This window comes from Triticum urartu, chromosome 6 (genome assembly GCF_003073215.2).
Source record: "Triticum urartu cultivar G1812 chromosome 6, Tu2.1, whole genome shotgun sequence".
NCBI lineage: Eukaryota > Viridiplantae > Streptophyta > Magnoliopsida > Poales > Poaceae > Triticum > Triticum urartu.
The window spans coordinates 15,143,082-15,159,674 of record NC_053027.1 but is presented as its reverse complement, the minus strand read 5'-3'; the positions used below and the strand labels follow the sequence as shown (position 1 = coordinate 15,159,674).

At 42.4% G+C, this 16,593-nt stretch overlaps 1 protein-coding gene across 1 annotated transcript; it reads right to left on the bottom strand.

The window, feature by feature from the left end:
* Window positions 1-2,025: 2,025 nt before the first annotated feature.
* Window positions 2,026-5,490, bottom strand: LOC125516388 (2'-deoxymugineic-acid 2'-dioxygenase-like). The gene is made up of 2 exons (XM_048681856.1): window positions 5,305-5,490; window positions 2,026-2,910 (listed from the first exon to the last, which is right to left on the bottom strand). Exons 1-2 carry the CDS (start codon window positions 5,488-5,490, stop codon window positions 2,026-2,028), a joined length of 1,071 nt encoding a protein of 356 aa, XP_048537813.1.
* Window positions 5,491-16,593: the final 11,103 nt, after the last annotated feature.

The window sequence follows — 16,593 nt, the reverse complement described above, 5'->3', positions numbered from 1 at the left end:
TAACTTTGACCAAATATTAGAGCAATAATATATGACATGCAACTTACAGAAAGTACACCGTTAAATTCATGTGTGAAAGGAGCTTTCAATGATATAATTTTCACATTGTGCATGTCATGTACTATTAATCTTGTCAATAGTCAAAGGCGGTCTTAAAAAATGCATTACGCCCTATATAGATGGAAGGAGGGAGTATATAAAACAATACGTACATTTACGACATGTATATGTGTTGTGAAAATATATTCAATGATGAATGTAATGATATTTATTTGTTATTGTAGATGTTATTTTTTTATAAACTTTGTCGGAATTTATAATGTTTGATTTACGACAAAGCTAAAAACGGAGGGAGTACATCTAAAGCTAAAACATATTTTTTTGAGCAAAAAGCAAAAACAGACAAATCCCTACTACTAGTACAAGACCTTTGAAAGAGGCAGTGTTCCTGCCAAAACATCAAACTAAGGCTCTAATAGCAACTTTGGCAATAGAAAATTCTGAAATTTTTTAACACATTCACACAACATCAAAGTATATTGTTACAAAATTTTAAACAAAACAAAAAATGATAAATTCGACAATGAATAGTACATAACATACATTAAGCTTTAGATTTGGCTCATTACCACATTGATGTATTATCACATTGATGTCAAATATGTCATTTTTATATTTGAGCAACGTTTCAAATTTTGATATGAAAATTTGTGATAACATATATTGATGTTGGGTTAATGTGCGAGATTTTTTCCAGGGTTTTTTAAATAATTTAAATGCGCTACGACATCCGGTGCACCAATAGCACCACAAGGGTGAGTATACCATGTACATTCCCCAAATGGCTAGCTGGACTTGTAACAATACTTGTATCAAATTGAAAAATCAAGTTCTTTCCACAAAGGGTGTGGCTAGGTCCTAGTTGATTGAGACTTAACCAAGTCTCAGTCAAGTGACATACTCCCTCCATCCGTAAATAAGTGTAGTTCTAGCTTTTGTCCTAAGTCAAAGTTTTTAAAATTTCGACCAACTTTATAGGGAAAAGTAGCAACATTTATGGCACTAAATCAGTATCACTAGATCCATTTTGAAATGTACTTTCATAATATACCAATTTGATGTCATATACTCCTATGTCACTACTCTCTTCTATAAAGTTGGTCAAAATTTAAAAGTTTTGACTTAGGACAAAAGGAAGATGTACACTTATTCGCGGACGGAGGAAGTAGTATATAAGAAGAAAAACGAAAAACTAAAAAGTTTTCCTTTTTTTTACGGATCTCAATGCAAGATCAAACGAATATAGCATCTACTGAGACATAACCAAGTCTTAGTCGACCGGGACTTAGCAAAACTGTTCCACAAATATGAAACAAGGTGTGCATGTATATAACCTCGTCTTAAGTAGAAATCAACATTTTCTTTGAAACATAAAATGGTTGTGTTGGATGACTATCAGTGCAAGCACATGTTTTCGGTTTGCCCTATTTACTACTCCCTCTGTTCCTAAATATTTGTCTTTCTAAAGATTTCAACAAGTGACTACATACGGAGCAAAATGAGTGAATCTACACTCTAAATATGTCTATATACATCTGTATGTGGTAGTCCATTTGAAATCTCTAAAAAAAAACAAATATTTAGGAACGGAGGAAGTAGCTTGGAAATATATGTTTTCTTGATATGGAAAGTAGTTGTAGTTATTGCATGATTTAGAATCATGATGTGCCACCAGTTTATAAACCCGTCAAAACACGCGGGCTCCTTAACAAGAATACCAAAGTTTTGTTTAGAAAAAGGGAGTAAGCAAGTAGTAAGTACAAAAACAATCACGATGTGAAATCACATTTCTTACATTATGTACGTGTATGCCACATGCCTTTTACCAGTATATTCCATCTGAATTGTTTCTTACCAGTTTGGATCCAAACAGATACATAGAGTACACACATTTCATGACTTCATGTCATGGTACACACTCATAGTAAGTACATTATCATATCATCACAATGATGTTGCTTTTGGTTAATGTACTCTTCTTCCTTCATTAGTAGTATCCATACCCATGTACCATGATGATGCTTGATATGGTGAGATCTTTAAGGCCTCCTCGACGCTCTCTTTGCACGCGCCGAGTGTCTTGTAGACGTGCATGAAGTCGCGGAACGCGACGCTCCGGTACCTCGCCGGCCTGCCCTCGCCGACGAGCTCCTTGGCGGGCCCCACCACACAGTCCATGGTCGGCATGATGGTGGCAGCCACCGAGGTCCTCCCCACGACGGCGTTGGCCACGGTCCGGCGCTCCACGCTCCGGAGCGCCCCGTTGGTGGCGATCTCCAGCTGGTGGCCGAAGCTGATGCCGAGCGCTCCCGGTATGGGCTCGACGTCGACCCAATCGCCATTGTACAGCACCTGCAGACCACGCACGTACCCGGGCTGGAGCAGCACGGTGATGAGGTTCCAGTCATAGCGCGGCGGCAGGCCGAGGGTGAGGCCCGGGTCCGCGCACGGCGGGTAGTGGCTCGCGTCGACGATCACGTCGCCGCCGGTGAGGCCGCCCTCGAAGTAGTCCGGCCGGAGCCCGACGCCCTCGCAGAGGAGACGGAGGAGCTCCATCGCGATGCTGCGAGCGGGGACGATGAAGTTCTCGAGGGCGGGGCGGAGCCCGGCGGGCTTCTCGGGCCAGGCGGGCTTGGTGCGCTCGACGGGGTGGCAAGCGAGATGGAGGCAATGGCATGAGTAGCTCTCACCGGCGGCGGACCTGTACATGGTGCTGGAGAAGAGCCGGTTGGTCTGCCCGGTGTCCTCCGAGTACAGTGTTGCCTTGTCCGTTGTCGGGAGGCGGAAGAAGTCGCCGCACGCCATCTCCATCTCCCTCATTGTACGCTCTGGCATGCCATGGTTGATCACCTACACGTTTGGCATGTTCATTATCTTACTGAACTCAGATAAGTTCGAAGTTTGGTGTCATAATATTATTGAATTTGTTCAAGATAATTTGATCCTTGCATTTAATTCACCCTCGCTTTCCTCTTACGTTGCGGAGTATGAGTAGCATTTGATCCAAGCCGTCGTCCATTCATGAGGGCAAATTTGTCCATAAGAACTCGCAAAAAAAATGACCATAAGAATTAACTATGACAAGTTTTGGTTGCTTGTTATAAACGAGAGCTTGTACGATCTTTCCGGTTCAATCAATGATTACTAGAACACAATTTTACTATTTCATACTAGCTCCGTCCTAAAATAAGTACAATGACACTTATTTTGAGACGGAGGGAGTACTACACATAACCCCTGTTCAAGAATTCATCCCATTAACCAGTTAACTTGTCGATTAGTCCCTACTCGTAGGGTCACAGAGTATCCGATAAACTGATAAATCAACCGATTAATTGATTGAATGATCGATTAACGTGCCGATAAGCTTATTAATCCCTTGCTCGCCAGCCAACCGAACAGCTAATTTTCTCAACAATGCACATAACAAATGGTATGGTACTATGCTTCTCAATCACATTAGTGTCGGCAAGCTCTAAGTTCACATGCTAGAGGAATGTATAAGAACTTAACTTTAGCAACAAATAAGAACTCCATCTTTTAGCAATAAAATATGTACTATATACATTGTTTTACTTTTGATTCTATATATGTATGTTCGTATTTGCTATGGTCCCTCCATGCCAAATAAATAAATAAATAAATGAAAGAGATAAAATAAATAAATAAATGAAAGAGATAATGGTACAATGTTAAAATAGTAGTATTATGTGATCCTAAGAGAGATAATAAATAGAAGAAAATCTAAGTTAGGAAGGCAACAAATTAACTTTTTTCGCGAGGTAAATACATTAATGATGCCTGAACTTGTCATCGATGTTCACTTTAGTGTCTGAACTTAAAAAATACGCCAAACTGGTTTTAAAACTTGATACTAATGTGCAAATACGGTGCTAATTAATGTATCGACGTGGAATCGTATATGGCTAACATGGCACTGACATGACATGGGGCCCATTTGTAGGTACAAAACAGAATTACTTAAGTACTATATGACCCTATGACTAGTGCGCCGCCTGTCAGTAATTAGTAAGAAAATTAACATAAAAATGTACTGGACGGGCATCAAAGCTGCGACCTGACGCTTGGGGAAAATTTCGCTCATCATTCCACCAAACATATTTCCATTTCAATGTCAGCCCCTCATACTTAATGTATTTGAACCAAAAACTCTTGTATACATAAATGGGTTGCGGCCGGTGGCCCATTTATCGTACATTATTTTTTAATTAAAAAATATGTCAATAATAATATTAATAATAAAACCTAGATTTGGTAGTATTCATGTGTAATTAATAATTACTCTATGCTACACAAATATCCGTGTGCACACAATAAATATAGAGGTATGTAATAAAATATATTACATTAGTACATCGAGGTGTCAGGCTGCTGGATCGATCCCTGTCAAGCGAATTTTCCATTTTATTTTTGCTAAGGTACTAACAGGAGGGCTAGTCATAGAGACATATAGTATTCAAGTAATTATATTTCATAGTTATAAGTGGACCCCATGCCATGTTTGTGCCACATCAGCATATATGGTGCCACCTCGACGCACTTTACGTCCCCGTGCCAAGTTTTAGAATCAGTTTGGCGTATTTTTCAAGTTCAAACACTAAACTGAACATCCGTGGCAAGTTGAAGCACCACGGTTGTATTTACCTCTTTTCGCGGGTGATCTTCATGTCTGTGGCGACTTCATCAACCTTAAGATGTTGTGTAGACTCAGTATCTCGAAAGTGCTCATAGAAGTAAGGTATCCGTGCGTGCGTGCCTTCATAGGGTTGAGAATATGTGCGTATGTGTGAGCATCTATAATTATATTGTGTTAAAAAACTCTTGCATTGCTATTTGTATATGCTTTTTCTTTAATAAAAGCATTGGCTTCGTTAATTGTAGGGAGCGCCAAGTCTGTATTAGCCTTGCGTACGTGTTGTCAGCCGTGAATTACCTGCAAAAGGGTACCAACAGTATTATTAGCCTTTTGAACTGTGACGTCCAAAAAAAAAGCCTTTTCAATGGCGACAGTTATGTTCTCATCGACTATAAAAGTACGGTGGCACTTCGTCAATTTTAAGATAATGTGCCAAATCAGTTCTCAAAGGTACTCATAGGCTACAATATACGTATATACATTTATAGAAGTAGTGTATGTGTATATATGAGCGTCTGCGTTTATGCCCTGTTAAAAAAAACTGCGATAACTTGGGCAGAAGTATCTTGCCGGATAAATGTACGTACCTGGAAGAAGCCGATCTCCTTCCCGGCGTGGAGCACGGCGGCATGGCGGACCTCGTCGCGGCCGCGGGAGAGGTCGATGACGGGCAGCGACACCAGCGTCGGGGACGCCGCTGCCAGCCGCATGAGGAACCGCTCCGGGACCGCACCCTGCGACGACGACTCCGCGGACCACCGCAGCTTCTCCATGGCCTGCCACCAGCCCACGAGCTAGCTCCGGGGAGTTCCAATGCATGGAGGGCGCCATTTATAAGCTTCTGATCGAGCTGGATTTTCCATGGCGGGACGCAACGTCTCGCTCCCCTCCGCTGACCTCGCTGCTGTGCATGTCGCACGCGTGTTGGCAGCCGTTTCCGCCATTGCCGGGTTGCTTCCGAGACGGGGGCGCTTTCATCCTCTATGAGAACTGGCAATTGTGCCATTGCTGGTAACCTAACGGCATGGATGAATGGACGTGTCATGCATGTCATGTATAGGAGTAGTATATCTTCGTTTGGTGTGGTGAAACGCCAGCCTGCACACAACACACGCTTATGGATGCAGATGGCCGTACGTAGATACAAATTACATTGCTAGAAATAGTCAACTTGGCAAACCAATGCTGTGGTCGGATGGTTAGAGGGACTGTGGTATCCCCAGCCCGCCAGGGTTCAAATCCTGGTGATCGCATTTATTTTTGGATTTATTTTAGGATTTTCGGCGATGCATATTCAGTGAGAGGAGACGTTCCCGTCGACGACGAGGTGCCTACGGTGAGTTCGTAAATCTCAAGATGATATGCGAGCTCAATCTTTCAGAGATACGTGAGTGTATGCGCGTCTATATGAACGCTTGTCTCTGCATCAAGTGATGCGTGCGACCATTTTATCAAGAGGTAAAGACACATCTAACCCAACTCCTAAAATTTGGGCCCTCAAAATATCTTCTTAAATCTCAACTCTTCAAATTTGAGGAGTTTCTAAAACACAAATCTAACCGAACATCCAAATTTAACCCTCAGACGAACAAGACCCCATATGGAAGTCTCTCTTCCTCTTCTTCCTAGTTCATTCTTCTTCATTTTCCCTTCTTCTTTCTTTAACGCGGCCAGCAACGACTTCTCGCCACCAGATGATACCCTTGAGCTAGCTAGGATCGTAGGATAGATGCCCACAAAAGTAATTTGGTGGAGGCTCATCATGCACGACGTAAGCGTACGACAAAGTAGTCGAGAAAATAGGTGAAATTCGTTCTTGACGGGCCATGGCTCGGGCACTTCTTCGTCTAAACAGGCTCTTCCCCTCATCCTTCTCCTAGTGGCGCGATGCCATGGTGTGAAACGTAAGGATTCATTGGAATGTGGCCATCGGCCGCTTTTCCTTCATGCATGTGTTACTCCACGCATGATGCAATTTTGCTCTCGGGCGGGGACGTCAATGAGGAGCGTCAATGTGGCTAGAGACGACGAAAAAAAAAACAAAAAACAAAGAAAAAATGAACGCTGAATTCTCGCGGAATTTGGCGGCCAAAGATCGACGGGCTGCAGAGTGTCGGCCGACATGCTAGGAACACATTGGGGGCACTGCCGGGGTGGAGGCGGTCGAGTAAGCGAGAAAGAGAGGTGACCATGCGCGAGAGATAATCTTTTGCTGAGAACGTGTTTCGACTGCTCAAATTTAAGAGTCGGCGGATGCTTCTCCTAAAAATTTAAGCAGTTAAACCAAATGAGAGTTCGACTAGGTATGGCTCTTTTGGAGGAGTTAAGCCCTTTTAGGAGTTTTACCTAGAGATGCGTAAGTGAGCAGATCTCACCTCTTCCCCGCTTGTCCGGCGCACGCCATGTTACCAGTTGGCCCTGTTTCTCAATACGTGTAAATAGTTATATTTAAAAAGGCATGTTTTCGATACTTCAAGTTTTTGCATGGTTTACATTCGACACCCCCCCCCCCCCCCCCCCCCCCCCAGAACCAGATCGAATCGATGCCCATGTATATCTTCTGAAGGGATTTTCTACCTTTTCCACAACGAAAATGAGGCTTAGAATGCGTTTGGAAGCTCAATGTTTTTTTTGTTTATTTAGAGAATATATACTATAATTTTTCTTGAAACCACAATTTTAACACCTTTTTGTATGGAAATGATCCAAATCTATTATGAAGTTCACTCGAAGAATAGAGCACCTCAAACATAATAAAAAGTACACCGAGATTCCGAGACCACCGTACGACAACTACTGTCGTCAGAACGAGCCACAGACGCGCCGCTGTCACTGCTCCTCTACCAGAGCTGGTTTGACCTTGCCGATAACAGATGAGAAGTCTGCTTGCACGACTGCACGGACCAGCGCCCTAGAGCCGTAGTTGTCTTCGCAGACCCCTTGAATAGATCTTAAGCATTTGGCACCAAATCTCGTCATATGACGAGAAACCCTAACCTCACCGCTCCAAGAAGATAGTTGAAATCTACGCCGAAGCTCCGTCGACTACGTCCAGATGGACGAACTCGTGGAGGAACAAAGCCTGGAAGACAAACTTAAAGAAGAAGCGACGTCATCCGCCCGAGAGTCGCACCTGCGAGGACTAAAAAGCCCTCTAAACTACTAACCGGAGAGGAGGCACCGGAATTCCCCTCCCCGCCACTGGCTGCCGGAGCGTCAGGCAAATGGGAGGCAAAAAGGTGTTTAGGTCAACATATGTTATAATTTTATAAACTATAGCATCCCTAATTCTGTGTTTTTTTTAGCATTTGAGAAAGATCTCTACCTCTTGGGGAGGGGAGGGGAGGAGAGGGGAGGGGGAGAAAGCTGCATTGGAATACTTCTTTTAGGGGTGAAATAAACTTTATTCAGCAAAAAACACAGAATGTGGGATAGCGTTTGGGTCATGGGATTGGCCAAGCCAGCCGTGACGTCTCAGATCTAAAGAAAGCGAAAATCTAGCTAGACTATGTGTTGCATTGGAATACTACGATTTTAAATTACTAGGGTTTTGAGAAAGCTTGCTTTGCCAAATTGGGCCTTAGCCTTTTCTCTCTCTCAAAAGGGCTATAGGGACCGTGCCGAGCCACTGTCCAAAAAAAGAGAATCCCCTAAAAACAAGTCGAAAAAACAGAAAAGAAAATAATATATAACACATCTAGTGCGAGGTAATGGGCACTCCGTTCTTTAGAGGGTGTTTGTTTCTAGAGACTTATTGATTTAGAGACTTCAAAAAGTTCCTATAAGTCCCATCTAAACCAAACAGAAGGAACTTATAAAATTTTAAAGCGGACATTTAAGACTTATGAAATAAGACTCTCAAGGAGATATTTATAAAGACTTATAGTTGTAATATTGTTTTTTAATTCATGTTAAGTCTCAGGAACCAAATAGGTAAAGACTTTTTAGAGACTTGGGATTTATAAGTTGGGCCTGCAGATGTGGAAGCACTTTGCCTCTTCGTCGTAACGCAATCGGCGTCAGACTCGGCCTGCACCACCGCCCGAAATAAAAGCGCCGGGAAAATCATCAAATGCTTCTTCCTCCATTGCCCGCCTCGGACGCCAGAGAGGAAAGAAAAATCCACCCACCGCCCGCCTCGCTCGTCGCCGACCCACTGCAGTTCGCCCCCTCCCCTCCCCTCTCCGCCAGAATCTTCTGATCCGGCCCCCAAATTAACCCGCCGCCTCAGACCTCTCGTCCGAGGGCGGCAAGTGTAGCTGTAGTGAGGAATAACAGGTCAGTTTGCCTCTGCCTCCGCTTCTTCAATCCTATCCATTATTCCTGCTCTGTTTTTGCTCCGAAATCAAGTAAAGATGCAACAATTCAAGAGGGCTAAAGATTGTGCGGGATTGAACTGCCATAGCCCATGCTCATCATCATCTTGTCTATCTAATAATATGACAACGTTTGGCCATGTTGTGTTTTCAGCATCAGAATGGGCAACTACCTGACAAATACAAGAACAACACTAGAGAAACGCGTCCATGTTAAACCAGCGACGAGATCGACCAATGGCAAGGGAAGGCCAAGCATCAAACTTCAAGACCTTCCGGAGGTATCATGTTAAGATGGCCCACCCTTTTCATTTAACTTTTAAGGCTAAGCAGAACTAGAATATGTTTTTTCCCCTTCTTTTGCTCAAGGATATGTTATGCACAATTCTATCGAAATTACCTGCGAAAGAGGTTGTGCGGACCAGCGTTTTGGCGAGCGAGTGGAAGTCTTTGTGGACAACTTGCCCCAGACTAAGTTTCAACGGTGTCGTCAATGAGGCCCATACCCATAGGGGGAAACAACATGCCCAGGTGTTCATCGACCGTGTTAACGCGGTTTTGCGGAAGCACCGTGGCAAGTTTGTTCATGATCTTGAGGTCCTAATGCGTTTTTAAGACCGTCTTTGACTATTGACAAGATTAATAATACATGACATGCATAATGTAAAAATTATATCATTGAAAGCTTCTTTCACACACGAATTTAACGGTGTGCTTTATGTAAGTTGCATGTCATATATTATTGCTCTAATATTTGATCACAGTTAGCATCAAAAAACGCATTAGGCCCTATATAGATGGAAGGAGGGAGTAGCTTTTGATTTGGCACCCTCATCCTATCTCCTGAGACAGAGTAAATTGCAAAAAACCACCACAATTGAGGACCCTAATTCAGAAAACCGCCAGCATTCAGTTTTTTTTTCAAAAAACCACCAACATTGGGGTGACAGTTTTCAGAAAACGCTGATACCGTGATTTAGAGCGTTTGAGTGGATTTCTGATGGGTGGGTCCCTTTGTCAGGTGCCACGTGGCCAGGGCGAGACGGCGGCCGTGACGCGCCGTTAGACGGCGTCGGTCTAAACCTAACCAGCTGCTCGAGCCCAACCCATTCGTCCATTCGCTTTCTCACTCTTTCGCAGGTCTCTGTCGCCGCCGCCCGTCCCCCCGCCGCCGACCGCCCGCGCCCCCGCCGCCGACCGCCCGCGCCCCCGCCGCCGACCGCCGCAGCCATGGTCTCCTGGAAGGATGGCGAAACCAGCAGCGAGGAGTCTGTTTCCCCCCTTTTCATCTCGCACGCGGACGAATCCTATGTGAGTTCATCGTCTTTCTCAATTAGGGTTAGGTTTTCTTCGATCTGTACTCCATTTGAGGTTAGTTTTGACCCATTTGATCTGGGATTTGAGGATGTACTCTATGTGAACCCTTCTAGGTTCCACATACCATTGTTGACCTAGAGTGGTGTGGCATTGTTGCCGAAGGACCGATGTGCAGTCACAATTTACCGGTGCATAGGGGTGTTGTATTCCAAGGCGTGAACACTGGCCGTATGTTTTACGGATGTGGTAATGAGGTTCGTGCTGATCCTTTCTATGCCATTGAACAATTGTCTACTAGGTCTAATTTAGGTCTAATTTAAGAACAGAGTGTACGTGCTGTTCGTATGTGCTGTTTGGTATTTAAGAACAAAGTGTACAGCTTGTTACAAAAATCCATTCAAATTCAGCATTTGATAATTAGAACATTTAAGTGCTCAGTTCCTGTTCAATTGTACTTAGTCTTTACTCTTTTTGCAAAAAATTTAATCCAGGACGGCGACAACTGTGGTCTGGTGCAGTGGATTGATGCAGAATGGCCAGAACCAATGCAGAATGCATTGCGCAAGATTTGGGATATGTATGACCAGAGCAACATAGAGATTGAAAGAAAAGATAAGATGATATTGAAGCTGGAAGAAGAAAAGAAGTTAATACAAGAGAAGCATCACACCCATATAAAGGAAACAAGCCAGTTTTTTGCAACAGTTCACAAGAATGTGATGAGGGAGAACTATGAGAAGATTATGCAGGATAGTGATGTTGAGAAAGCTGTAGTTGAAGCCCAGGAAGAGAAGGCTAGGCTTGAGAAAGAGAATATGGATCTGAAGCTAGCACTTCAAGTTATTAAGCAGAGCAATGATGAACTGATCACCAATTGGAAGAAGGCTGTAGCAGATCAAGGTATGGAAGAGCTGAAGCAAGAGAAGAAAAGGCTGGAGTACATCATAGCTGATTTGCTGAAGGCTGGGGAGCAGAACAAGAGTAAGATCAATAGAATCAAGGATATTTGTGATGAGTAAATGTTGGTGGTTTATGTATTATGTATTATGTATGGTTGTGGTGGCTACTAATGTTAGAAGCAAGAACAATGTGTGGGTGTTGTAGTATGTGAACCTATATCATGTATGGTTGTGGCTACTAATGTTTGGAATTATCATGTTGGTTGGAATGAAATCTGTTGCTGTGATAGCAGAACAATTATGATGTTGGTTGGAATGAAATGTGTTGTCCATTGATTTAATTATGACAAAATCATGTATGATAAATGATGAAAAAATCAGCATTGATATCAAAACAATTATGATGTGCACTTTGAAGTTGAGAAATGATGACATAATCACTCTTTTGGTTGAACCTAGCCTCTCGATAACCCCGTCGATGACAAAATCACTCTTTTAGTTGAACCTAGCCTCTCGATAACCCTGTCGATGACAAAATAACTCTTTTGGTTGAACCTAGCCTCTCGATAACCCTGTCAATGACAAAATGACTCTTTTGGTTGAACCTAGCCTCTTGATAACCCCGTCGATGACAAAATCACTCTTTTGGTTGAACCTAGCCTCTCGATAACCCTGTCGATGACAAAATGACTCTTTTGGTTGAACCTAGCCTCTCGACAAATCACTCGAGGACAAAATGCCTCTTTTGGTTGAACCTAGCCTCTCGACAAACCACTCGAGGACAAAATGCCTCTTTTGGTTGAACCTAGCCTCTCGACAAACCACTCGAGGACAAAAATGCCTCTTTTGGTTGAACCTAGCCTATCGACAAACCACTCGAGGACAAAAATGCCTCTTTTGGTTGAACCTAGCCTATCGACAGACCATTCGAGGACAAAAATGCCTCTTTTGGTTGAACCTAGCCTCTTGACAAACCACTCAAGGACAAAAATGCCTCTTTTGGTTGAACCTAGCCTCTCGACAAACCACTCGAGGACAAAAATGCCTCTTTTGGTTGAACCTTGAACCTAGCCTCTCGACAAACCACTCGAGGACAAAAATGTAGTTCATCTAGTACATATAAACTTCATCATGACAAATAAAATTCATCATGCCAATCATCAAAGCCAAACACATCATCATAAACTTCATCATGATAAAAAAGTTCAACATGGCAATGCTCAACAGTAGCATAATATAACATCATCCATGACACATCATCCAAGTGTTCATTACACAACCAGAAAACCAGTTCAACATGGCAATCCTCATCCATAATGAGTTCAACAGCCACAAAGAAACAGACACAACAAGTTGCAAAATGACATAGTTTTTTTGGCAAAATGACTCCTTGGTTGGTCCATCAGTTAGGGTGCATTACACAACTAGTTGCCACTAGCATAGAAATAATCCTTGAGCCTGTTTGGCCTCTTGGTGACCCTTCTACCTGCAGCTGAAGAACTTCCAGCCCTGTGATCAGTGGAAGGCCTTGGAGGAGCAAATGAAGACCTGGGTGCTGGTGTAGTCCTTGTTGATGCAGCCCTTCCTCTTGGAGCTACAGATCTTGGAGCAGCAGAAGCCCTTGATGTGGAAATTGTGCTGGCAGAAGATGGAGTAGCTCTTGGAGCAGCTGCGGAAGGGGGAGGTGGGTGCGCCGCCCTGCTGCAGCTCTGGGAGCAGCCATATTTTCCTGAAAGAAAATAGTTCCATCCCTATGTATCAAAAACAGATTTTGCTAGATTCTTGGAAATTATAAAGTGCAGAAATGTAAATGTACCTTGTGCTTGTTTTTCCTAGCAGTAGGTGTTGGAGCAGCTGTTGGAGTATGAGTAGGAGCTTCTGAAGTTCCTGCTGTAGCTCTTGGAGCAGCCCTATTTTCCTGAAACAAAATAGTTCCAGCCCTATGTATCAAAAACAGTTTCTGTGCAGAAATGTACAGTGCAGAAATGTAAATGTACCTTGTGCTTGTTTTTCCTAGCAGCAAGTGCTGGCTTTAGAGCATCATGGCAGTTTGTGTACCTATGTCCCTGCCTTCCACAATTACTGCATGTAATTGTTCCAACCCTGGATGTGTCCTTGGGTTTTGGCACCTCAAATTGACCCTTCCTTCTCTGGGTCTGTTTTCTACCCTTCTTTCTATGAAACATAGGTGGATCAATGTCTCTTGTATCAGTTCTTGTCCAAAGATCAGGACCTGGAACAGGGTAGATCATTGGTTTGTATGCTGCAACATACATTGCTTTCTTGAAGAATTTATGCACAAAATCCTCAGGTTGCTGTTTTGATTTGTATATGGCAGACACAACATGGTTACATGGTACACCTGTCATATCCCATTTCCTACAACCACAGGTCCAATCTTTCAAGTTGACAGCATAAGACTTATCACCACTGTTGACCTGGAATAGATCTGGGCCTGCCATCATGGCCTTGCAATTCCTAGCCCATTCCTTGGCCTCTTATAGCATCTCTGCATATGTTGGGGTAATTTCCCATCTGGCAGTCTGCCCTCCAATCCTTTTCTCATTGAACTTGACCATCAGTTTGCTCCTGGCACCTTCAACCATTGTTTTAATGGGTTTTCCCCTAATATCCAAAATCATCCTATTGAACACCTCACTGATGTTGTTGACTACTAGGTCAGTCTTACAGTTTGTGTCCATGGCATGCCTAGCCCATGTATCAACAGGAATTGCCTTGAGCCACAACCATGCATCCCCACTCTCCTTTCTAATCTCTTCCATTGCTAACTTAAACCCATTTTCAGTGTAAGAGTAAGCAGCTGCATCCATATATTTCTTAAGTTCATCCCCCCTAAAGCCAGCACTTTGGAAATTTGCATAAATGTGTCTTAAACAGTATCTTTGAGGGCAGTTTGGAAAAATTTGGTCAATTGCATTGAGAAGACCCTGATGACAGTAATGAAGGGACTAATTTAGTCACTAACTATGTTTTGCCATGGACACTAATAATTCTAAGTAATTCTAATTGCAACTAGTAATTCTAAGTATGAAATAAAGGCACTAATGTAGTCACTAATAATGAAGGCACCAGTATTACCTTTTGCCTGTCTGAAATAATTGTGCAGTATCCAAATTCTCCTGATTCTCCACCAATAGCTATCTTTAGTTGAGTGAGAAACCAACACCAACTTGGAGTAGCTTCTTTCTCAACTACTCCAAAAGCTAGTGGAAATATGTTATTGTTTCCATCTCTACCTGTAGCAGCTAGGATTTGTTGGCCTGTGTTCAACTTCACAAAGCAACCATCTAGACCTGAAAACAATTACACAAGACCATAGTAAATTTCACAAAACCTTAATATGCTACACTTGTATATGTAATTGCACTAGTAACATACCTATGAAAGGTCTACATCCTTTGATAAAACCATCCCTTTGAGCTGCCAAACAAATGAACAACCTATGAAATCTAGGGTTCTTGCTTGGATGCTCTTTCACAACTCTTGTTGTCACAATACATCTGCTTCCTGGGTTAGTGTCAAGCACAGCCTGGAGATAGTCTCTTATTCTGGTATATTGTGCTTCCTGATCACCTTGGACCACACTAAGAGCTTGATGTCTTGCCCTGTAAGCCTTCATCTTCCCAACCTCCACACCAAACTTCTCCTTTGTCTTGTCTATCACAGTCTCAATTCCTGCTTTTGGATCTGTCCTGAAACTATCCTCAACTGCTTTGGCCACATACCTAGCAGAAATCTTACAATTCTCACCACTTGGAGCACATGTATACTCTAATTGCAACTTCCTAATACAAAATGTTTTCTCATTTGCTGGAAGGGGCAGTCTTTCTCAACACAATCAACAATTACCCTGTCTTTGTTGTTCCTATGGTAATGGAAGTTCCTCCTTTGAGTGACATGAAGATTAACCAAAGCTCTCCTGAACTGATAAACATCAGTAAAAACATGTGAAAACATATTTGCTCCTGTGGGGCAAGCCTGTTCTCATCATACCATTTCCTGGCCTTCCTCTTCTTTGCCCTTGACTTCCTGCCAGATGAGGAGCAGTAGAACACAACCTCTTCATCTGAATCAACTTCAAATTCCTCATCTACGTCCTCATCAGACAATGGAACATAGTCTTCTTCAAGTTTAGCTTCTGAACTACAATGAGATCTTGTTGTGGGTCCTCTTCTAATAGGCAATTTCTGCATAGGTGCTGGTTCAACAAAGCCCTCTTCTTCCTCATCAGCCTCACAAAATAAATCTTCTGGCTCAGAATCACCTTCAAAAACCCTCTTGCTCTTCAGGTCTTTTATTTTCACATGTAGCTCTGCATCCTCATCCTCCTGCTCCTCTTCACTATCAGAATCCATCAGATCTTCCTCCTCCATGTTATCTTCTTCCATGTTGTGTTCTTGCACTTCTGGCATGTCAGCAAACTCATTAAGGAAATCATCTAGCTCTGCAATAGTTGTTCCCTTCCTCACATTGCAACTCTCCTGAGTGATAAGATATTCTCCAAATGAGTCCTCTGTGTGTACACTAACAATTGGAGCAGAACATGCTGCTTGTTCTGCTTTTTCACTTGACTGACTTGCATATAGCACACCTTCTTCATCTACATTGTATATTTTAGGTGAACCTATCTGTGAAATAGGAATTTGCTGCTCATCTCCAATGTTAATCTGCAATTCTGCCCTCTCAGACTCTCTACCTTTCATAACAGTGATAGTAACACACATCTTGTCCTCATATAACTCCAGCATCTCTTCAACATCTTCATCACTCCTGATTAGTTGCATCCCTGACATTCCCACACCATCTTCCTTCACATAATACATGGAATCATTCTGATCATAGCCCTGAATCCCAATGATAGCTAACATATTTAGATATGTTATATCTGACTCATACAGTCTCCTTTCTAGATTGCCACAACTTTGGAAATGAAACCTCACTTCCCATGGTTCATCATCATCCAAACTGCAATTTATAAACAAGTTCACTTAATAGTGCATTCAGTTAAACTACATTCATTTAAACTATAATACATGTCAAAACAAATTCATTTAACACTAAATTCAGTTCAACTGTAATTTATGTCAAAACAAATTCAGTTAACACTAAATTCAGTTACACTATGGTTATGTTCCAATGTCAGTTAACACTAATTTCAGTTAAACTAGTTGCAAATATTTTCTGCTAACACTACTTACACTTAATAGTGCATTCAGTTAAACTACATTCATTTAAACTATAATACATGTCAAAACAAATTCATTTAACACTAAATTCAGTTAAACTTTAATTTATGTCACACTTAAATTCAGTTAACACTATA

What these genes read in the sequence shown, in the direction of transcription:
- LOC125516388 (XM_048681856.1), bottom strand. Translation starts at nt 5,490, where the DNA reads ATGGAGAAGCTGCGGTGGTCCGCGGAGTCGTCGTCGCAGGGTGCGGTC. An exon ending in AGGAGATCGGCTTCTTCCAG is followed by an intron (nt 2,911 to 5,304) that starts GTACGTACATTT and finishes CCAAACGTGTAG; the next exon opens with GTGATCAACCATGGCATGCC.